Raw genomic sequence first — 23,746 nt, 5'->3', positions numbered from 1 at the left:
AGATGGGGAAACAGTGGAAACACTGTCAGATTTTATTTTGGGGATGGTGATTGCAGCCATGAAATTAAAAGACGTTTACTCCTTGGAAGGAAAGTTATGACCAACCTAGATAGCATATTAAAAAGCAGAGACATTACTTTGCCAACAAAGGTCCATCTAGTCAAGGCTATGGTTTTTCCAGTGGTCATATGTGGATGTGAGAGTTGGACTGTGAAGAAGGCTGAGCGCTAAAGAATTGATGCTTTTGAACTGTGGTGTTGGAGAAGACTCTTGAGAGTCCCTTGGACTGCAAGGAGATCCAACCAGTCCATCCTAAAGGAGATCAGTCCTGGGTATTCATTGGAAGGACTGATGTTGAAGCTGAAACTCCAGTACTTTGGCCACGTGATGCGAAGAGTTGACTCATTGGAAAAGACTCTGATGCTGGGAGGGATTGGGGGCAGGAGGAGAAGGGGACGACAGAGGATGAGATGGCTGGATGGCATCACTGACTTGATGGATGTGAGTTTGGGTTAACTCCAGGAGTTGGTGATGGACAGGGAGGCCTGGCATGCTGCAATTCATGGGATCGCAGAGTTGGACACAACTGAGCGACTGAACTAAACTGACTAAAGGAGGCAAAAGACCTGTACTCCAAAAACTGATCATCATAAGATGGTGATGAAAAAAATTAAAGACAACACACATAGATGGAAAGATATACTGCGTTCCTGGACTGGAAGAATCATTATTGTTAAAATTACCATAATACCCAAGGCAATCTACAGATTCAATCCTATCCCTACCAAATTACCAATAGCATTTTTCAAAGAACTATAACAAAATATTTTTAAAACTTGTATGGAAACACAAAGATGCCAAATAGTCAAAACAATCTTCAGAAAGAAGAATGGAGCTGGAGGAATCACGCTCCTTGACTTTAGACTACCACAAAGCTACAGTCATCAAAGCAGTATAGTACCAGCACAGAAACAGACATACAGATCAATGAAACAGGACAGAAAGCCCAGAAATGAATCAATGTGTGACTGTGTGTGTGCTAAGTCACTTCAGTCATGTCCGACTCTGCGACCCTATGGACTGTAGCCCACCAGGCTCCTCTGTCCATGGATTCTCCAGGCAAGAATACTGAAGCGGGATGCCATGCCCTCCTCCAAGGGATCTTTCTGACCCAGGGATCGAACCTGCATCTCTTGCATCTTCTGCATTGGCAGATGGGTTTTTTATCACTAGCACTACCTGGGAAGCTCTAAATCCATGCACTTATGGTCAATTAATCTGTAGCAAAGGAGGGAAGAATATACAATGGAGAAAAGATGGTCTCTTCAATACATGGTGTTGGGAAAACTGGACACCTATATGTAAAAGGATGAGATCAGAACATTCTCTAACACAACACACAAAAATAAATTCAAAATGAATCAAAGACCTAAATTTAAGACCAGATACTGTAAAACTCCTAGAGGAAAACATAAGCAGAACACTCTGTGACATATATTGCCACAATATATTTTTGGATCTGTTGCCTAAATAAAAAAAAATATACAAAAGAAACCTAATAAAAGCTTTTTCATAGCAAAGGAAACTATATACAAAATGAAAAGACAACCTACAGATGGGGAAAATATTTGCAAATGATGCTACCAACAAGGGATTAATTTCCAAAATACACAAACAGTTCATAAGGCTTAATTTAAAAAAAAAATCAAAAAATGAGCAGAATACTTAAACATATTTCTCCAAAGAAGACATACAGATGCCCAACAGGCACATGAAAAGATTCTCAATATCGCTAATTATTAGACAAATCAAATCTACAATGAGGTATCACCTCATACCAGTTGGAATGGCTATCATTAAAAAGTCTACAAATAATAAATGCTGGAGAGTGTGTGGAGAAAAAGGAACCCTCCTACATGTCCGATGGGAATGTAAGTTGGTGCAGCCACTATGGAGAACAATATGAGGAAGGAAGTGAAAGTTGCTCAGTAGTGTCCGACTCTTTGCAATCCTATGGACTATACAGTCCATGGAATTCTCCACTCCAGAAGGGATCTTCCCAACCCAGGGATTGAACCCAGGTCTCCCATACTGCAGGTAGATTCTTTACCATACTGGAGTGGGTAGCCTATCCCTTCTCCAGGGTATCTTCCCAACCCAGGAACTGAACCAGGGTTCCCTGCATTACAGGCTCTACCAACTGAGCTATCAGGGAAGCCCTAGAGAATAATAGTATAAAGGTTCCTCAAAAAAGCTAAAACTTGAGTTACCATATGATCCAGGAACCCCAATGATGGGCATGTATCTGGAGAAAACTATAATTCAAAAAGACTGAGGCACCCCAATGTTCACTGCAGCACAATTTATAATAGTCAAAAGATGGAAGAAACTTAAATGTCCAAAGACAAATGGATAAAGAAGACATGGTATATATGCACAATGGAATATACACGAAATAATGCCATCCACAGCAACATGGATGAACCTAGAGATTATTATATTAAGTGAAGTAAGTCAGACAGACAAAGACAAGTATCAAATGTCACTCACAAGTAGAATCTAACAAAATGATATAAATGAACTCATTTACAAAACAAATCCACGTATTGACAGAAAACAAACGTATGGCTGCCAGAGAAAATAGCAGGGCGGTGCGGGAGGGGAGGGCAGACAGATAAATTAGGAGTTTGGGATTAACATACATACACTATTGTGTATAAAATAAACAAGGACCTTTACCTGCTGGCTCAGACGGTAAAGCTCTGCCTGCAATGCAGAAGACCTGGGTTCAATCCCTGGGTCTGGAAGATCCCCTGGAGAAGGAAATGGCAACCCACTCCAGTACTCTTGCATGAAAAATCCCATGGACGGAGAAGCCTGGTAGGCTACAGTCCACGGGGTCGCCAAGAGTAGGACACAACTGAGCGACTTCACTTCACGTTACAACGACTACTCTGAACAGCTGAATTCAGTGATTATGCGCTGCCTTCAGCTGCTTTCACGCTATAGTGGCATTAACGAGTAGCTGCAACAGAGACCAGACGGCACAAAAGGCCTAAAAGATTTACTACCAGGTTTTTTCATAAGAAATGTGTTGATCTGTATTCTAGGACAATGAAAACAAACTAAAAATACTATACACAGAATGTTAAAAGAGATGGTGTATATGGAGCAAGATAAGCAAGTTGACTGGTTCCTATCTATCAATAAATTCAAAGCAACTGACAAACATATGGCTGTTTTTCATTTACACCAAAATTAAGCATTTCAAAACTGAAAGTGTCCTTAGAGGTAATAAGGTAAATAAAGTTTTCTTCCAAATGGAAGTATAAATATGAGAAGTTACATGAACGGTTTATAGCTAACGAACTTAACATCATCACTTCTGGTATACTTAAAGCAATTCATTAAGGTGTAAGCAAAGCATATTTTTATGATATAAATCATACTGAAAACTATATCTGACAAATATCTACATAAAAGGAACTGTGTAAATACCATGAAGAATACATAAAGAAAACAACAAGGTCATACTATATATAGCACAGAGACCTCTTAATACATTCAATACCCTATGATAAATCATAATGGAAAAGAATATTCTAAAAAAAGAACGTGTACATATATACATATACACACACATATAAGTGAATTACTTTGCTGTACGGCAGAAATTAACACAACGTTGTAAATCAACTACACTTCAACAAAAAGTATTGATTAAATGGAAAAAAAAAAGAATTAATAAAGGATAAGACAGAGTAAACTTAAAACACAGAATCTAATTGAGTAGAAAAGTAATCCCTGAGGCTTATAAAGAGCAGAGTTAAGTGTACTTCACTATAATTTCTATATTTAAATTTTCTGTCAATAAAATCAACTTCTTTGTCCACTTATAACCTATACAAATTGAAAAAAATTTTAAACGTATTACCTGAATTGTATGTTCACTAAATGAGGCTGGGATCCATCTGATTGCCAGTAAGTTTCTAGATTGTCATCTCGTAACTGATCCACTCCAAATCCTAAAATCACAAGTGACAATGAATTCTCATGAAAAAGAGCGAGCCATATATTCAAAACATAAAACTACTATATGTATTTGTCCAGCAAGTTTGATAAAGAGGATGGTCAGTTCACTTCAGTTCAGTCACTCAGTCGTGTCCGACTCTTTGCAACCCCAACAATCGAAGCACGCCAGGCCTCCCTGTCCATCACCAACTCCCAGAGTTTACTCAAACTCACGTCTATCGAGTCGGTGATGCCATCCAGCCATCTCATCCTCTGTCGTCCCCTTTTCCTCCTGCCCTCAATCTCTCCCAGCATCAGAGTCTTTTCCAATGAGTCAACTCTTCGCATCACGTGGCCAAAGTACTGGAGTTTCAGCTTTAGCATCAGTCCTTCCAAAGAACACCCAGGGCTGATCTCCTTTATAATGGACTGGTTGGATCTCCTTGCAGTCCAAGGGACTCTCAGGAGTCTTCTCCAACACCACAGATCAAAAGTATCAATTCTTCGGCGCTCAACATTCTTCACAGTCCAACTCTCACATCCATATATGACCACAGGAAAAACCATAGCCTTGACTAGATGGACCTTTGTTGGCAAAGTAATGTCTCTGCTTTTCAATATGCTATCTAGGTTGGTCATAACTTTCCTTCCAAGGAGTAAGCATCTTTTAATTTCATGGCTGCAGTCACCATCTGCAGTGATTTTGGAGGCCAAAAAAATAAAGTCTGACACTGTTTCCCCATCTATTTGCCATGAAGTAATAGGACCAGATGCCATGATCTTAGTTTTCTGAATGTTGAGCTTTAAGTCAACTTTTTCACTCTCCTCTTTCACTTTCTTCAAGAGGCTTTTTAGTTCCTCTTCACTTTCTGCCATAAGCGTGGTGTCATCTGCATATCTGAGGTTATTGATATTTCTCCTGGCAATCTTGATTCCAGCTTGTGCTTCTTCCAGCCCAGGATGGTCAGTACTGTGTAATTTAAATTAACCAAAATTCTCCCGTCCTCTTAACCAGACTTCAATTCTTAGAAGCATAAAAAATTAATAAACAGAAATCTCAGTTAAACAGAGTTGGGAGACCAGAGTGGGAGTTCTGACACCCTGTGACCATAACAGAACCAAAATGAAGAAGAAAGACTCCTCTCCTTTCCTGGCAAGGACTCAGCCAGTGAAAAGCCATGGGCTTTCTGTTTATTAAAGCCCTCCCCACTTCTTTTTCCTCCCTATAAAAGGGTGCTACTTCCCTTCATTGTGGGAACTTGCGCATGGTTTACTGTGGTTGCAGACCCTGAATTCCAATGCTCTTCTGATCCTAAGCAAACCCATCTTTGCTGGAGAAATATCTGGCAGAATATTTATTTCAGAACAAATATTTAGAAGTGGCCCACATAGGGAATGGGGACCAGTTCAGGCCTCCAAAGGTCCAGGACTGGTGAGCAAACAGGTGCAATACCCACAGTGAACCCACTCACTGCTTTCTCGCTGCCCCTGGAGTATGAAAGTAAGTCTTTCTCTTGATTCTGGGCACATGCCCTCTTAGCATTTGAAGCTCTCCAGGCTTTATTTGGGATCTGTCTTAAGGTTTCATCTCTTCGGTTAAGGCTTTGTTTTGTATACAAGTATTCATTTGGCAGGTCACTCTAATTTTGAGATCAGACTGTTTCAACCAAAGCTGGCTGAAAATACCTTTGGCCCATTCATTTGGGAACAGGGGCTGTTTCCCTGAAACTGTTCCAGTTTTCTTCATCGTACTCCTTTGGAAGGGACTCTCCTCTGGAAACTGGCTTAAAAAAGTCTGGCCTGCCTCCTCCAAACCAAGCTGTCTCCTTCAAACTGGCTGAAATTAGCCTGCAAGTTGTTTGAATTGAGCTGTCTGTGCTGTAAGCTGTTTGGAAATTGTTCTTTTACTCCAGAGAAAACCTTCAGAGAAATGAGATCCTAGTGATCTAAACATTTTGAGTGTGCCCGCCCCCTGGGAGGACTCCAGATGATTTTATGTTTAAAAGCCCAAGTCCTTCCTCAGGCACATTTCTAACTAAATGGACCAACTTGACCAAAGGCAATTAAAAATATCAATGGCCATTACAGAGAACTTTTGAGATTCCTAACTTAATTGCCTTAGAGCTGAATCGGACTACCATAGCTCAAAAATTTCCAGAACTGAGTGTAATGCTTATTTTGGTTGGTATTTTGAGGCTCCGCAACATTATCAGGAGTCTAAAATGGTCTCTCTGCAAAATCAAATTTTAAGATGAACTGAGGCAAACAAATGATTAAAGAAAGATAAAATGGCTCCTGAAGCCTCAGGCTCTTCTTCCTTGGCTGCTTGTAGGCGTCACCTCAGGCACCATCTTGTCACCCTCCCGTAGCTCCTGTGGCCAGACTCCACCTCTGGTGCCATCTTCCTCTTTCTCTTCTGTGCTGACGACACCTCCTCTGTTCCTTTAATTCCCCCATACTAATTCTCTCGCCAACCTTCCCCTTGTCTCTTAAACTCTGCCAACTCCCTTTTCTTTAGAATTTGTCAGAATGTTCCTCTTTAAGCCTCCTAAGGCTCTAAAGGCTAAACCCTTAATTTCTTTTTTTTTGTGGGGGGAGGGAAGAAGTATGTCTTCTCTTTATTTTTTTTTAATGTATTTTAATTGGAAGCTAACTACAATATTGTGGTGGGTTTTGCCATACATTGACATGAATCAGCCCTGGGTGTACATGTGTTCCCCATCCTGAACCCCCCTCCTACCTCCCTCCCTATCCCATCCCTCTGAGTCATCCCAATGCACCAGCCCTGAGCGCCCTGCCTCATGCATTGAACCTGGACTGGTGATCTATTTCACATATGATAATATACATTAAACCCTTAATTTCTTATAATTCCCAGACCAAAACTGAACTGCAAGCCAAACTGATCCCAAGCCAAAAATGATCCCAAAGTAATTGAAGATTCTTACATATTTGCTAAGGAATTTAGTACAGTCATTAAAATTTACCAACCTGGTTTCTCTGATTCCTATCAACTAGTTCAAAGATAACTGGTGAGGGCCAGGGCCAGCACTGGATGAAAACCACTAACTGAGAAAATCCTGAAAGGTCTCTAGAATTATAACTGGGAAACCATCCTGCCAACTTATTATGTGACCAGCCTCAAGCAACCGATAAACAGCTTCATTGAGCCATCCCCGGGGCTTTTCCAAAGCCTGCTGATTGGAACAAAATTCAGACTTGCATACAAAAATCTGATGAACCTCCTTATGATTATTATAATCAACTTCTAATTGTTTCTGAAGAAAATTCTGGCCTTCCATCTGAATGTTGATCCCACTCAGGTCACCTCTACTTCTGTTTATTAATGGGCTGACTCTTGCCCTTCTAGTAAAAAGGACCAGGATAGAATGGAAAACTATGTTCACTCCAGATACAGTTAATCTGGTGAGCTAATTCGCTTGCATTTTAGATGAGTCATCTCAAAGGAAGACTGCCTAAATTCTTAATTCTCAATTCTAGCAAATGAAGGCTCCTAGACAGAACCAAAGCCCTCCTAGTTTCTGCTACTATTGCCAAGAGTTACAACACTGGAAAAGAGACTATTCCAAACTGAAGCACTTTAGGTGCTTTCAGCCCTCTAATCAGCCTTTCCAGTGTCCTCCCAATTTTCAACGATAGGGGTCTAAGGAGCTACAGGGACTCTTCTCAATCCTCTCAGCCAGTCTGGAGAGACATTTCTCCAGATTGAGAAGCAATCTCTTCCAGTTCCGACAGTGGAGCCACTCTCTATACCCCACTACTATAAAACAGCCCCTGTCTCAGAGAACTCACAGTTCAAATAATGGGGATCTGTGATCACCCTCAGGAGGTTCCTGAACTTTTCCCTTTTGTCTAGGCCCTTTCAAGAGTTCAGACTTTTTTTCCCCTCAGTTCCTCCACCACTATTCATTTATTAGGGGCCAAGACTTCTTAAGAGAGTTATCATGCCAGAATTTCTTTCTTCCAAAAGGGAAAATTATTAGACACTGACAGCAGCAAAATAACAAAGTATTACTTAATTTAATTAAATAATAATTCAATTATTATTATTTCAATTCAATTATTTAATTCAAAATAATTAAAATTTGAATTTAAATGACCCTTTGACCCTTTTAACAGTTAATTAAATGATCCTTTAATTAAATGACGCTTTGACATCTTTTGTTTGCTCCATCTCTGATGGTACTAGAGCAGATTTCAGAAACACCGAGCATTTTGTCCCTATTAAATCAACTACCACCCTCCTTATGGGCAAAATCTTCAACTGATACTAACAAAATTCATAGCATATCTCCCATCAAGATTCAAACAACTCCTCAAAACCTCTTCCTAGAATTAATCAATACCTTATAAGTAAAAACGTCTTTCAAGGCATAAAGCCAATAATACAAGATTATAAGGTTCAAGACCCCATTATCCCTATAAAAACTCCCATTTTATTGGTAGAGGTTTGTCCAGGACCCACTAGCAATAAGCAACACTGTTATTTATCCCTGGACACCTTGCTGTTTCTAATCCCCCCATTCCCATCAGGAATAAATTCTTTAACTGTAACTGATTTACGCAGTGCATTCTTTAGTACTCCAGCTGATGAAGGGAGCCAATACCTTTTTGCCTTCATTTGGGAAGAAATACAAGTCACCTAGATAATAAAGCCTCAGGGTTTTACTGAGGGTCCTTCTTTTTTTCTCACAAATCCCAAAGGCTGGTCTGGATGACATAAAAGTCCCTGGGGATTCTGTCTGCTTTGTTGCAACATGTGAAGGATTTGCTTCTTTGTGCTCCTTCTCAAGATTTCTCACAGGAAAAGAGCCACCACTTAAAGCTCTCAGCCTTAAACCCTGTGGAAGAGGGATACTCTCCACTTGCCTTAGAGCCATTGCAGCCACTGCCCTTTTGGTTAAGGTCAGCAAAAAAATCATTGTGGAATCCCCTTTAACCACTTTGGTACCTGATGCAGTAGAAGCTCTCCTGAATTCTCATACTTAACATTTCTCAATCAGCTGCCTCACCTCCTAAAATGTCCTTTGTACACTGTTCCTCAAATAACTCTCTTACACTGTAAAAGCCTGAACTCAGGACTCTGCTCCTGTCACTAATGAAGTCCTTCACAACTGCTTAATGCTGACAGACCACATCCTGACTCCTTATGATGACCTACAGTAAATTCCTCTAGGTAACTTTGACTTCTCATGGTTCACTGATGCTTATTTAAAAGGTGACAATGGCAAATATTGTACTGGGTAAGCAATTACAATTCCTCTTGAAGCTGTTGAGGCAGCATCTTTATTATGGCTGCTGCTGCTAAGTCGCTTCAGTCGTGTCCGACTGTGTAACCCCAGAGACGGCAGCCCACCAGGCTCTGCCGTCCCTGGGATTCTCCAGGCAAGAACACTGGAGTGGGTTGCCGTTTCCTTCTCCATTGCGTGAAAGTGAAAAGTGAAAGTGAAGTCACTCAGTCGCGTCCGACTTGTAGCGACCCCATGGACTGCAGCCTACCAGGCTCCTCCATCCATGGGATTTTCTAGGCAAGAGTACTGGTTACTATGGCTACTTCAGCCCAAAAGGCTGAATTATATACTCTTACATGATCCTGTACTTTAACCAAAGACAAAGCTGCTGATACTTAGTGGTAGTAGATATGCTTTCAGAGTAGCTCATGATTTTGAAATGTTGTGAAACCAACGTGATTTCCTTAATTACAGCAGAAATAAAATTTAAAATGGCCCCTAAGTTCAGAAATTATTCAATGTGATACTTTTACCTCTGCTTTAGCTATTCAGATTTGGGGGAATTCTAAACATGACTCTCTGGAAACTAAGGGAAATCACCTTGCTGAAATTTCTGTAGGAATGCTGCCATTAAAGGGACCAACAGCAATCAAACCTGTGTCATGGTCTACAAGGATATTTCTCCAAATGGTAATTTAGAAAAACTGTCTAGAACCCAACAGTTGGCCTCAGAAAAGAAAAAAACAAGACTGAAAATTCAGTAACTGTTTGATAAAAAGAGAAAGCTCTGGTTTGAACCAAATAATAATCCAGTTTTACTAGAGACTCAAATTCCCACTCCCCACCACTGTCCTATTGATCTACTGACATAATGAGAGTCCTCATGCATCAATACTGGTGAGAAAACATTAACAAGGCTACAAAGAGTGCCTACCTCACTTGTCCACTTGTTTGAAGTACAATCCAGGGAAGCTTGTTTGTACTGCTCCTGTACATATTAAACTGCTTAATGGACCATTTGAGGTCTAGCAAATGGATCACATACAACTTCTTCTGTCTTGCTGATATAAATGTTTTAGTCATGGTCTCTATGTTTTTTTACAAGACTGAAGCCTTGCATATAAGCTACTCCTTTTCTGTGGCTTAAGCCCTTTAGCAAATCATTTTTCCTACCTAAGAGGTTCTTCTTGAATTTTACAGTGATTGAAGAACCCAATATACTGGCCAGGTATTTCAACAAGTCGACATGCTTTGGCCAATCTTATAGCACTTGTATCATGCTTACCACCCTTGATCATCTAGTTTAGTTGAACGCACAAAAAGCATTAAGACTCAACTGGCAAAATTTGTACAGTCCCTCCAAATACTGTGGCCAGAAGCACTGTGATTGGTCCTTCTAAGTCTCAGACCCACTCATAAACTCTAGCCCTTTGACAAAATCATGAAATGCCCAGTGCACTTGGCTCCTGCATCTTCTGACCCACAACCAATATAAGGAGAGGCGCTCCAGTACTGCAAAGGCCTAACTGCTTCTATTAAGAATAACCCTGCTTTGGTACAGCAACCTTTCCACAGTCTGCTCCTGGGAGACGAAGACCTTAAGCATCATACCTTACAACTTAAAGATTTCATCTATTGCAAAACATACCTCCAGAAGAACTCTTCAACACTGCTGGAAAGGACCCTATCAGTACTGCTAACCAATCTTTGTGCCAACAAACTCTAAGAAACAGGCTCTTAGATTCACATGATTCACCTTGTCCACCAAACTTGAGAAAGCTCTCAATCAAAAGAGGGAAATGCAAAACATTAAACAGAAACCTCAATTAAACAGAGCTGGGAGACCAGAAGGGAGAGCTGACATGCCCTGGGACCATAGCAGAGCCAAACAGGAAGAAGAAAGACTCTTATTCTTCCCTAGCAGGGACTCAGCCAATGAAAAGCCATGGATTCTTTGTTTACTACAGACTCCCCCCGCTTCCTTTTCTTTATTAAAGTATGCTTCTTCCCCTGTCACATGGGAACTTGCATGTGGCTTTCCACGGCTGAAAATCCCCAAACCACAATTTTCTGCTAATGCTGAATAAACCCCTTTGTTGGAGAAATATCTCCAAGTCCATTCATTTCAGGTCAAAAGAAAACATATTTGCACACAAAAGTTATTAGGACCACATTTTCTTGGTTGTTGGCTTTAATTTTTTAAGAAGAACTTCTAAATATATTCTGAAGTATGTATTCAAACCCAGTTTCTTAAACTTTTTACAAGCTGATAATAAGAATGACCCACATGTCCTACAAAACCCTCAGAAATAAAACAGGTTTTATTAAGTTCACTATGTCAAGAAACAACAGTTAGAACCGGATATGAACAACAGACTGGTTCAAAATTGGGAAAGGAGTACTTCAAGGCTGTATATTCTCACCCTGCTTATTTAACTTCTATGCAGAGTACATCATGCAAAATGCTGGGATGGACGAAGCACAAGCTGGAATCAAGATTGCCAGGAGAAATATCAATAACCTCAGATACGCAGATGACACTCCCCTTACGGCAGAAAGCGATGGAGAACTAAAGAGCCTCTTGATGAAGGTAAAAGAGAACAGTGAAAAAGCTGACTTAAAACTCAACATTTAAAAAAACTAAGATCATGGCATCCAGTCCCATCACTTCATGGCAAACAGATGGGGAAACAATGGAAACAATGAGAGACTTTATTTTCCTGGGCTCCGAAATCACTGCAGATGGTGACTGCAGCCATGAAATTAAAAGACACTTGCTCCTTGGAAGAAATGCTATGACAAAATTAGACAGTATATTAAAAAGCAGAGACATTACTTTGCAGACCAAGGTCCATATAGTCAAAGCTATTGTTTTTCTAGTAGTCATGTATGGATGTGAAAGCTGGACCACTGAACAACTGAACAACAACAACAATGCCATACTTAATGTGACAAGAAAAAGAGACAACTTAAAAATATTGTCAAAAGTCATATACATTTTGAAACCAAGTGCTTCTGATTAACATCCGATTAATCAAAAATTAAATTTACCCAGAATTCTAAATTATCCAGTCATTCTAGATAATGGAAAACTATCCTATATAGTTCTTCCTGATTAAAACCACAATAACTTACACTAATCAAAACATAATTTGCTCGTGGCTGATTCATGTTGGTGTATGGCAAAAACCACAATACTGTAATTACCCTCTAATTAAATAATTTTTAAAGAAAGATAATTTTCTGATATGTATTAAATTAAGCTGAATCTACTAAATCCATTTCAACTATCATCTGAGTGAGATACTGAATATTTCCAAAGAAAAAAATGACAGTTTTGCAAAGCCATCTACTACCAACCACGCTATCGCAGTGAGGTAAATCTGTATCTCCCAAAGACTGATACTAACATTTTGGAAGTATATTAAAATTCTCCCTTCTATCAGTGCTCTCCTGAATTACTGCATGGCTCTTAACTCAGTTCTTTACCTCGAATCTTGCCTCACTTCAGGCCATCCTCCACAATTCTCAAATGTGAACACTGTGCTGTTGTGCTAAAATTGTTCAGTGGCACATACTACATATACAATGAAATATGAACGGCTTAATAAAGTCCCCTCTGATCAGCTCTCTTCCTAACTAGTTCCACCTATGCTCCTCTGCTCTGTTCTAGGCTTACTGACTATCCACAATTCTTTGAAAGCACCATGTTCTCATAGCAGCTAGGCTCTACATCTTTGCACAGACCATTCTTCTTGCCCCCAGGTCCTTCCTCAGTGACATTCTACCTTACCCCCTCACTCCAGATGTGAATCATCTCCATAAACACGTCCCTGATCCTCCACGGCGATCCTCCTGGCCTCTTCTCCGGCCACCACTGCACTGAGCCCACACTTGTGGAAAGCAGTATGACCTAGTGCAGACTGGCTACCTTGAATCCCAGCATCCCCACTTACCAGGTGATGTTTGCCAGGTTACTTAATTTTTCTGGGCTCTAGTTTCCTGATTTGGAAAGCGATTAAAAAAATAACAGTAAATAATACTTCATACGACTTTCAGAGACTTTACTGAGATGGTTTATTTTATACATGCAAAGTACTTACAACAGAACCTCACTCTAAAAGTTATCCATGACTACATTGTATAATAATGACTAATTATTACTTTCTCCACTAGACTGTGAACTCCTTGACAATAAGGTCTTTTCTTATTTTTTAATCTCTAACAGTGTTAGAGATTTCAGCAACTGTCTGCTGACTTAGGCTGAAAAACATCTTACTATAAAGAACCAAAGTAAAAGTTCAACAACTTTCTCAGGCTGTTTCTCATTAATAAAGAGTATTCCGTCATTCATGACATGTAAAACGATAATCACATAATTATACTTCACTGGTGAAGCCAAAGCTGCAAGTCACAGACATGAAACACATGACGGTGCACTGATGAATTTCATGACTTTCCCACCCAACGCGATTGTAAGTGATCCCAGCGTTCTTCTGGCAGTGTCAGCTACTGGTCTGCCCTGCAGCCCCAACATGTCAGACAGTGGGGGCATCTTCAGGGAACCAATGACTTACTTCTATGTGCTGCCCTCTGCCAAGCCCCACAGCATAAAACAGTGTGAACTGGCACTGATTCCTACCCTGTTACTGAGATTAGCATGGCACCAATTGAATTATGCTACTAAGTAAAGCAACAGAAGATACTCAATTTGAGTAAATTCACAGAAACATTTGGTGTTATAGAGAATATTAGAAACTTCTGAAGCAGTCTAGAACTTATGAAGCTGGAAAAAGGCACCACCCTTACTCAAACAACAAAAAATGGCTAGATAAACTAAAATCTCATAATTTTTCTTGGAGACATGAACCCTTAAAATTATGCAGCAACCAAATACCCTGAAACCCAAGAAGGATAGTTTGCAGGTTAGGAGAGAAAGGATGGACAGCCAGTCCCAACTGTGGTAGAGCATGGGAGGAAGGAACAACGACCCAATACACACATAAAAAGGAATTAGGTAGAACTTCAACAAACTGCTAAAGGCTAAGTGTGGGCTATCATAGAAAAATAGCAGCCCTGGGAGTCTCACACACAAGGTGAATTCACACTGACTCTTAGATTCTTTTCTAAGAGCCCTCACTGTGCACATAAGAGGACACTTTGCCGGGAGAACAGGAAATTGGAAAGTCAGCGGTGCAAGCACGGAGGAGGGGACTGACTACCACTGCAGGAAAAGCAAAAACCCCTCCTCCCCTCAAAGCCTCTCTCCTACAGAAAAAGAACTTAAGCCGCTAAGGGAAGAAAGTCAAACCTGCTAACTCCGGCACACAGAACAGATACAGACCTGCTGGGAAAGAAGGAAAGAAAAAAACGCTATATTCTTGGAAAAGGAGCAGGAACACTCCTTCCTCTGGAACAGGACAGAAAACTCTCCCCTAGGAAAGATCGGAGTTTCACTATCATAGGTGAAAGTGAGGTGAGAGTCGCTCAGTCGTGTCCAACTCTTTGCGACCCCATGGACTAGACAGCCCATGGAATTCTCCAGGCCAGAACACTGGAGTGGGTAGCCTTTCCCTTCTCTAGGGCATCTTCCCAACCTAGGGATCGAACCCATGTTGCAGGCGGATTCTTTACCAGCTGAGCCACAAAGACCAGTTTCACTTTCATAGGTAGGAGGGACCAAAATGCTGAGAAGGTCCCATCCTGGAGACCAGGTACACAAGAGCTATCTAGGATTGAAGTCGGACTAGAAAAACAGAGAAGTCCTGCCTCTGATCCTCTGCATTGAGTAACAACCATCACATTTTACCACTGGAGGCAGGGCAAGAGCATGGAGACAGACACCCTTGAAGCCCAGGGATAGAGAGATAACTGAAAACGATTATGGAGGAGGAATACTAAGAAAACTCCTCTGGCACAACTGCCCCTGCCACAAACACTGGAATCTTTAGAGGAATCTGAAGCCTGTGATACTGAAGGTAACCATAACAAAACAGAACAAAAAAAAACCCACCAATCTAAAACCCAGGTCAATTCCTTAATCAACTTCCACTATAAAAGTCTGACAGAAAAGAGGTAATCATTTCAGAGTGTAAATACCATTTTTTTCAATATCTACTAATGTTTCAGTTCAGTTTAGTTCAGTCGCTCAGTCGTGTCCGACTCTTTGTGACCCCATGGACTGCAGCATGCCAGGCCTCCCTGTCCATCACCAACTCCTGAAGTTTACTCAAACTCACATCCATTGAGTCGGTGATGCCATCCAACCATCTCATCCTCTTTTGTCTCCTTTTCCTTCGGCCTTCAATCTTTCCCAGCATCAGTCTTTTCCAATGAGTCAGTTCTTCACATCAGGTGGCCAAAGTACTGGAGTTTCAGCTTCAGCATCAATTCTTTCAATGAATATTCAGGACTGATTTCCTTTAGGATGGACTGGTTAGATCTCCTTGCAGTCCAAGGGACTCTCAAGAGTCTTCTCCAACACCACAGTTCAAAAGCATCAATTCTTTGGAGCTCAGCTTTCTTTGGAGTCCAACTCTCATATCCATACCTGACTACTGGAAAAACTATAGCTTTGACTAGATGGACTTTGTTAGCAAAGTAATGTCTCTGCTTTTTAATACGCTGTCTAGGTTGGGCATAGCTTTTCTTCCAAGGAGCCAGCGTCTTTTCATTTCATTGCTGCAGTCACCATCTGCATTTTGGAGCCCCAAAAAATAAAGTCTGTCACTGTTTCCACTGTTTCTGCATCTATGTGCTATGAAATGATGGGACTGGATGCCATGATCTTAGTTTTCTGAATGTTGAGCTTTAAGCCAACCTTTTCACTCTCCTCTTTCATCAAGAGGCTCTTTAGTTCTCCTTCACTTTCTGCCATAAAGGTGGTGTCATCTGCATATCTGAGGTTATTGATATTTCTCCCGGCAATCTTGTTTCCAGCTTGTGCTTCCTCCAGCCCAGCGTTTCTAATGATGTTGCTCTGCATATAAGTTAAATAAGCAGGGTGACAGTATACAGCCTTGACGTACTCCTTTTCCTATTCGGAACCAGTCTGTTGTTCCATGTCCAGTTCTAACTGTTGCTTCCTGACCTGCATACAGATTTCTCAAGAGGCAGGTCAGGTGGTCTGGTATTCCCATCTCTTTCAGAATTTTCCACAGTTTAGCATTTGGTAAACATTTATGACAGACTTCCTAGGTGGTGCTAGTGGTAAAGAACCCGCCTGCCAATGCAGGGCATGTAAGAGATGAGGGTTCGATCCCCGGGTCGGGAAGATCCCCTGGAGGAAGGCACAGCAATCCACTCCAGTATTCTTGCCTGGAAAATCCCATGGACAGCCGAGCCTGGCAGGCTACAGTCCACAGGGTCACAAAGAATCAGACACCACTGAGGTTGGACATGACTTAGCACAGCACATTTACGACACACAAACAAAAGAAACAAATATTATCAAAAGATAAAGCAATCACTAGAAATAGACTCAGAGATGAACCAGATGTTTAAATTAACAAACAGGGACTTTAAATAGCTATGATTAATATGTTAAAGAATTTAGGGGGAAAGGTAGATGAAACAAAGAAACAGGGAATTTCAACATAGGAAAAACTCCTTTAAGGGTCAAATGAAAAATCCATAAATAAAAAACATAGCAAAGATGAAAGATTCCTTAGAATCATTAGTAGATTCAATAAAGCCAAAGAAAGAAGTAGTAGACTTGAAGCTAGACCAATTAAAAAACCCAAAGCAAAACACTAAGAGGAAAAAAAGGGGAAATAAATAGAGCACCTAAAGCAAAGGGACAAATACCAAATGGTTACCAAAATTAAATGCTCTGCTGCTTTAAAACTCAACATTCAAAAAAACTAAGATCATGGCATCCAGTCCCATCACTTCATGGCAAACAGATGGGGAAACAATAGAATCAGTGATAGACTTTATTTTCTTAGGCTCCAAAACCACTGTGGATGGTGACTGCAGCCATGAAATTAAAAGATGCTTGCTCCTTGGAAGAAAACCTATGATAAACCTAGATAGCATCTTAAAAAGTAGAGACATCACTTTGCCAACAAAGGTCCCGTCTAATCAAACTATGTTTTTTCCAGTAGTCGGACCATAAAGAAGGCTGAGCACCAAAAAGTTGATGCTTTCGAACTGTGGTGCTGGAGAAGACTCTTGAGAGTCCCTTGGACAGCAAGGAGATCAAACTAGTCAATCCTAAAGGAAATCAACCCTGAGTATTTATTGGAAGGACTGATGGTGAAGCTAAAGCTCCAATACTTTGGTCACCTGATGTGAAAAGCCAAGTCACTGAAAAAGACCCCGATGTTGGGAAAGATTTGAGGGCAGAAGAAGGGGGTGACGGAAGATGAGATGGTTGGATGGCATCATCGACTCAATGGACATGAGTTTGAGCTAACTCTGGGAGGTAGCGAAGGACAGTGAAGCCTGGTGAGCCGCAATCCATGGGGCTGTAAAGAGTTGGATACAACTGAGTAACTGAACAGCAACAACAACAAGCATATGTATAATTAGATTCCCAGAAAGATGAGGATGGGGCAAAAGAAAAACTAGAAGAAATAATGGCAGTGAATTTTCAAAATAATGCAGGACATCAAGCCAGAAGATCCAAGAATCTCAATGAATCTCAAGCAGGATTAAACACATACACACACTTCATATCTTTACTGCTAAATATTAAAGATAAAATCTTAAAAGAAGGCAGAGGGAAAAAAGCCACATTGACTAGAGCAGACTTTTCTTCAGAAACTATGTAATCCAGAAGATACAGAATATCATCTCTAAGACATAGAGATGATAACCTAGAATGCTAGATGATAGATAACCTAGATGCCAACCTAGAATTTCATGCAAGGAAAATATACCACAGTAATAAAAAGCAAAATGAAAATTTTTTCAACCAAACATTGCTAGCAGACCTGCAATATAAAAACTGTAAAGAAAGTTCTTAAGGCAGGAAGAATATGATGCCAGACAGAAACCTGGATCTATTCAAAGAAATAAAAAGTTCCAAAAATTGAAAGTTAAAGGTTTTGATTTTAAATCACTCCAAAACATAACCGAGCTTTTAAAACAAAAATAGCACCAATGTATCCTAAGGTTTTAAATATGCAAAAAATAAAATGTATGTCAAAATAGCATAAAGGATGGGAGAGAGAAATTGGAAGTATACTGATAAAGGATCTGTATGCCTTATCTATTGCAGTAGTATATTACTTGAAGGTAAACTGTGAAAAAGATATATAGTGAAATCCTTAAGGCAGTTCCTCAGAAAATTTCAAAAAGGAGGTATAACTTAAGAGTCAGTTGAAAGATAAGAGTCACAAAAAATACTAAATTTATCCAAAATCAGGTTACAAAGGACAGGAAAAAATGGACAAATCCCCCAATTTCAAGACAGTAGTTTTAAATCTAATTTCACCAATAGGTATATTAGGTGTAAATGATCTAAACACTCTCAGTTATAAGACAAAGAATGTCAGACTTGATTTTTTTTAAAAAGTCTATATTAAATCCACTTCAAATAAAAAGATATACATATTTTAAAAGAAAAAGGAAAAAGAGCCTGACTTGTAAAGAGCAAGGAGAATGTTACTCTCACTCTCACAACAACAAAAATAAAAAAGCTGAATTAACTGAACATTCAAAAAATTCAACATTAAAAAAGCTAAGATCATGACAAATGGCTGGGTCACTTCATGGCAAATAGATGGGGAAACAGTGGAAACAGTGACTGACTATTTTTGGGGGGCTCCAAAATCACTGCAGATGGTGACTGCAACCATGAAATTAAAAGACATTTGCTCCTTGGAAGAACCAACCTAGACAGCATACTAAAAAGCAGAGACACTATTGCCGACAAAGGTCTGTCTAGTCCAGGCTATGGTTTTTCCAGTGGTCATGCACGGATGTGAGAGTTGGACTGTGAAGAAAGCTGAATGCCGAAGAATTGATGCTTTTGAGCTGTGGTGTTGGAGAAGACTCTTGAGAGTCCCTTGGACTGCAAGGAGATCCAACCAGTCAATCCCAAAGGAAAACAGTCCTGAATATTCACTGGAAGGACTGATGCTGAAGCTGAAACTCCAATATTTTGGCCACCTGATGCGAAGAGCTGATTCATTTGAAAAGACCCTGATGCTGGGAAAGATTGAAGGCAGGAGGAGAAGGGGATGACAGAGGATGAGATGGCTGGATGGCATCACAGATTCGACAGACATGAATTTGAGTAAGCTCCAGGAGTTGGTGATGGACAGGGAAGCCTGGAGTGCTGCAGTCCATGGGGTCGCAAAGAGTCAGACACGACTGAGTGACTGAACTAAACTGAACTGAAAACCAATAATTATTTAGGTCCAATAGAGGTCACAAGGCAAACCACAACTCAGAAAACTGAAGAAACAGAAAACAGAGAATCACATCTTACCAGGAGCAGAAACTATCACTGGAGTTAGCAACTGGTCGGAAAACTGAACAACAGGGAAAACTTAAGAGTAATTACTAGTGGACTAATTGCTGGAGACTGAGTACAGGCTAGCTTGAGACAGTAAAAACAGCTGGATGCTCAGCCTCAAAGAGTGTTCCACATGTTCAGGGATTTTACCTCTAGAAGCCCCACCAGGTTCTCTTCATGGTAAAGATCAGAGAAAATTCTCTAGGAAATTCTGCAGGAGGCAGACAGAGAGGAAGGTAATCATTATGAATCATACCAAAAGCATTCTCTTTCCCGTAACAAAGGCCTGACTTAAAGGAAAACTCTTTTAACAGAGCCTAACCAATATGTTTTTTGTTGCTGTTGTTTTTTCACCAGAGCCTGACACAGAGGGCTTCCCTCGTGGCTCAGACAGTGAAGAATTCACCTGCAATGCGGGAGACCTGGGTTTGATCCCTGGGTTGGGAAGATCCCCGGCAGGAGGGCATGGCAACCCACTCCAGTATTCCTGCCTGGAGAATCCCATGAACAGAGGAGCCTGGAGAGCTTCAGTCTATGGGGTCGCAAAGAATCAGACACAACTGAGCAACTAAGCAAAGCACAGCACAACTGACGCAGGGAAAGGAAAATACATGACTCCATCCTCCTCTAGCCTTTCTGTCTCACCTAAGTGGGGTAAGAAAAGGTGAGAAGCACTTGCAAAGGTACAGGCATGGACACAGGCCCACTAAAAGACTAAGCTCTAATCACAGGATTATAGAACACTTCCATTCTCCCCATAACTTAACACCATATCAACAGGACTCCAATATAGTATCAGTAGGTTAAATTCAAAGAACTGCAAGCTTAGATGCCATTTAAGGAGTCTCTGCTGCTGCTGCTGCTGCTGCTAAGTCGCTTCAGTCGTGTCCGACTCTGTTCGACCCCACAGACGGCAGCCCACCAGGCTCCCCCGTCTCTGGAATTCTCCAGGCAAGAACACTGGAGTGGGTTGCCATTTCCTTCTCCAATAAGGAGTCTCTAGAGAAATTCAAAGATAACAAAGGAGACAAAAACAAGGACACTAAAGGAATTTTAGACTCTGAATCTTAAGCCTTTATCCATCAGGCAGAAAATCAGTAAGTGTATGACTGAACTGAACCAGCACCATCAATCAGCTATATTAATTTGATATTTATAGATTGCTTCATCCAATGACAGCAGAATGCATGGTTATTCTCAAGTTTATGTGTAATATTAACCAAAATGGACCACATTTTGTGCTATAAAACACACACAAAAACATTCAAACAAATAGAAATCATTCAAATTGTACACCCAGACCACAACAAAATTAAACTAAAAATCAATAACAGAAAGCAGTGCTTTCTGAAATTTACTGCATTTATAGCATGAAATATATATATATTAGAAAAGAAGAAAGCTCTAAAGTCAATAACTTAAGTGTTCACCTTAGAAAACTAGAAAAAGAGGAGCAAATTAAATTCAAAATAAGCAGGAGAAATAATAAAAATCAGAAAATAAATCAAAATCAATGAAACTAAAAACAGGAAATTAATAGAGAAAAATCACCAATACTGAAAAGTTGGTTCTTTGAAAAGGTCAATAAAATCAATAAACCTCTAACCAGGCTAAACAAGAAAAAAAGAAAGAAGACATAAATTACTAATATAAAAAACAAAAGAGGAGCCATCACTATTGATCCCATGGATAAAAGGGTATTATAAGGAGCTCCAAGCCCACAAACTTGATAAATAAAATGGACCAATTCCTTGAAAGACACAACCCACCAAAACTCACACAAGGAGGAACAGATAATCTGAATAAAGCCTATATCTATTATAAAAATTGAATCAAAAGTTAATAACCTTCTAAAGAAATCACTAGGCCTAAATGGTTTCACCGGTGACTTCTGTCAAACATTTAAGGAAGAAATAATACCAAGTGTCCAAAATTTCTTTCAGAAAATAGAAGCAGAGGGAATACTTTCTGACTGTTTACCTATGGGTAGCATTACTCTAAAAACGAAACCAGACAAAGACATTACAAGAAAGGAAAATTAAAGAATAATATCTCTCATGAACACAAATGCAAAAATTCACAAGAAAATATTAGCAAATTGAACGTTAGTATAAAAAAATTATTCACCATAATCAATTGGAATTTATTCCAGGTATGCAAAGTTGGTTCAATGTTCTAAAATTAATATAATCTATCAAAACAACAGGCTAAATGAGAAAAACCATATTATTATACTAAGAGATGTTGAGAAAGCATTTCACAAATTCAACATTCATTCAAGGCAAAACTCTATCAGCACATCTACCGAAATTAGGGGGACTTCCTCAACTTTATATATCCACAAGAAACAACAGCTAACACCATATTTGGGGCTTCCCAGGTGGCTCAGCGGTAAAAGGTCCACCTCTAAATGCAGGAGACACAGGTTCAATCCCCAGGTTGGGTAGATCCCTTGGAGAAAGAAATGGCAACTCCAGTATTCTTGCCTGGAAAATCCCATGGTCAGAGAAGTCTAGGGGGGCTACAGTCCATAGGATTGCAAAAAAAAAAAAAGAGTCAGACATGACTTGTGACTAAACAACAACAACCCTTTTTGCCACTTCTATGTAACATCATATTGAAAGTCTTAGCTCATGCAATGAGACAAGAGAAGGAAATAAAAGTTATAGACTGGAAAGGAAGAAATAAAAATAAATGAACCCAGTCACTCTACTCCTAAGTATCTACTCAAGAAAAATAAAAATATATGTCTACATAAAAACCTGTACATGAATGCTTATGGTAGCTTCCTCCATAATCACCAAATATTGGAAGCAACCTTATCTTAGTTAACTTAGCACCCTGAAACACCAAACATGCATTACTTCACAATTTCTATGAGATAGGAATTTGGGGCCAGTTTGGTTATCCAGTGGCTGGAGGATCCATTCTAAGGTGATTTAATCATATGACTGTTGCCAGGAGGCCCCAGTCCTCCACTGGCTATTGTCAGAAGGCCATGTCTCTTGCCCCATCAACCTCTCCATGGGTCCCCTTGTTTCTTCACAAAATGGGAGCTAGTTTTCCCTAGACGGTGTGATCCAAACAAGAGCATGCAGAGCCATGATGTCTTTTATGATCTAGCCTCAGAAACTGCATACTGAGACTGCAATCTGCCATATTCTCCTGGTTCCAGAGACTAACCCTGACACAATGTGGGAGAGGTCATCAGGGGGGCATGAAAACCAGGAAACAGGAATCACTGGTACCATTTGGGAAGCTGACTACCACAAACCTAAAGGTCCATTAACTGGTGAATAGGTAACAAAGTGTGATACATCCATACAGTGGAATAGTAATCAGCAATAAAAAGGAACCAACTCCTAAAGGAACAATCACAAATATACTATACTAAGTGAAAGAAGTAAGACCTCAAAAGCTACATAAAATATGATTACATTTATATGGCATTCTGAGAAAGGTAAAAACCAAAGAGACACAAAACAGATCAAGTTGTCAGTGGTCTGGGACAGGGCAAAAGACTGACTAAAAAGAGACATGAGGAAATTTCTTTAAATGATGAAAATAATCTATATTTAATTGTGATGGTGCTTTGATTTGTGATGTGCTTGTTAAAATTCATATAACTATAAATACAAAAAGGGTGAGTTTTTCTTAAGTAAATTATACCTCAAATTACTCATAAAAAGAGAGAGAAAAGAATCTTAAGAGGAAACAGAAGAGGCTGGGTTGGGAAGATGATTTCAGGAGTCTTATGTATAAATAGTAGAGCTTTCTGAGAGAAAAATGACTACTGAATCAATAACATTATCGTTTAAATTCCTTAAGCTAAAAACTTTCCCTGAGCTTGAGTCTACAGATTGAAAATGCGTATCATATTACAGGCTTTATGGATGAGAAAAGATACACATATATCCTGGCAAAAGTCTTGAACTCTAAGAATCAATAGAAAGAAAGAAAGAACAAGTTACTTAGCAAGTAAGACAGACAGATATACACTGTCTTACCTGCAACGTGA

General features: G+C 39.9%; 1 protein-coding gene across 13 annotated transcripts in view; it reads right to left on the bottom strand.

Annotated features, from left to right (window-relative positions):
• ANAPC10 (anaphase promoting complex subunit 10) overlaps positions 1-23,746 on the bottom strand; it is a 168,641-nt gene that overhangs the window by 141,448 nt on the left and 3,447 nt on the right. For all 13 annotated transcript variants that reach the window (XR_015144168.1, XR_015144167.1, XR_015144169.1 and 10 more), the window contains one exon: positions 3,935-4,025. Coding sequence is in view for 8 of the 13 variants with exons in the window: in XM_086346547.1 (XP_086202673.1) it covers positions 3,935-4,025 (91 nt within the window). In the remaining 5 variants the exon portion in view is untranslated. The remainder of the gene's footprint in view (positions 1-3,934; positions 4,026-23,746) is intronic.

The sequence above is a fragment of the Bos grunniens genome, chromosome 17, assembly GCF_055505025.1.
Source record: "Bos grunniens cultivar Pamir isolate PY7600 chromosome 17, Bosgru_T2T1.0, whole genome shotgun sequence".
NCBI lineage: Eukaryota > Metazoa > Chordata > Mammalia > Artiodactyla > Bovidae > Bos > Bos grunniens.
Note: the sequence above shows the minus strand (reverse complement) of the source record. Positions and strands in the feature narration are given on the sequence as shown.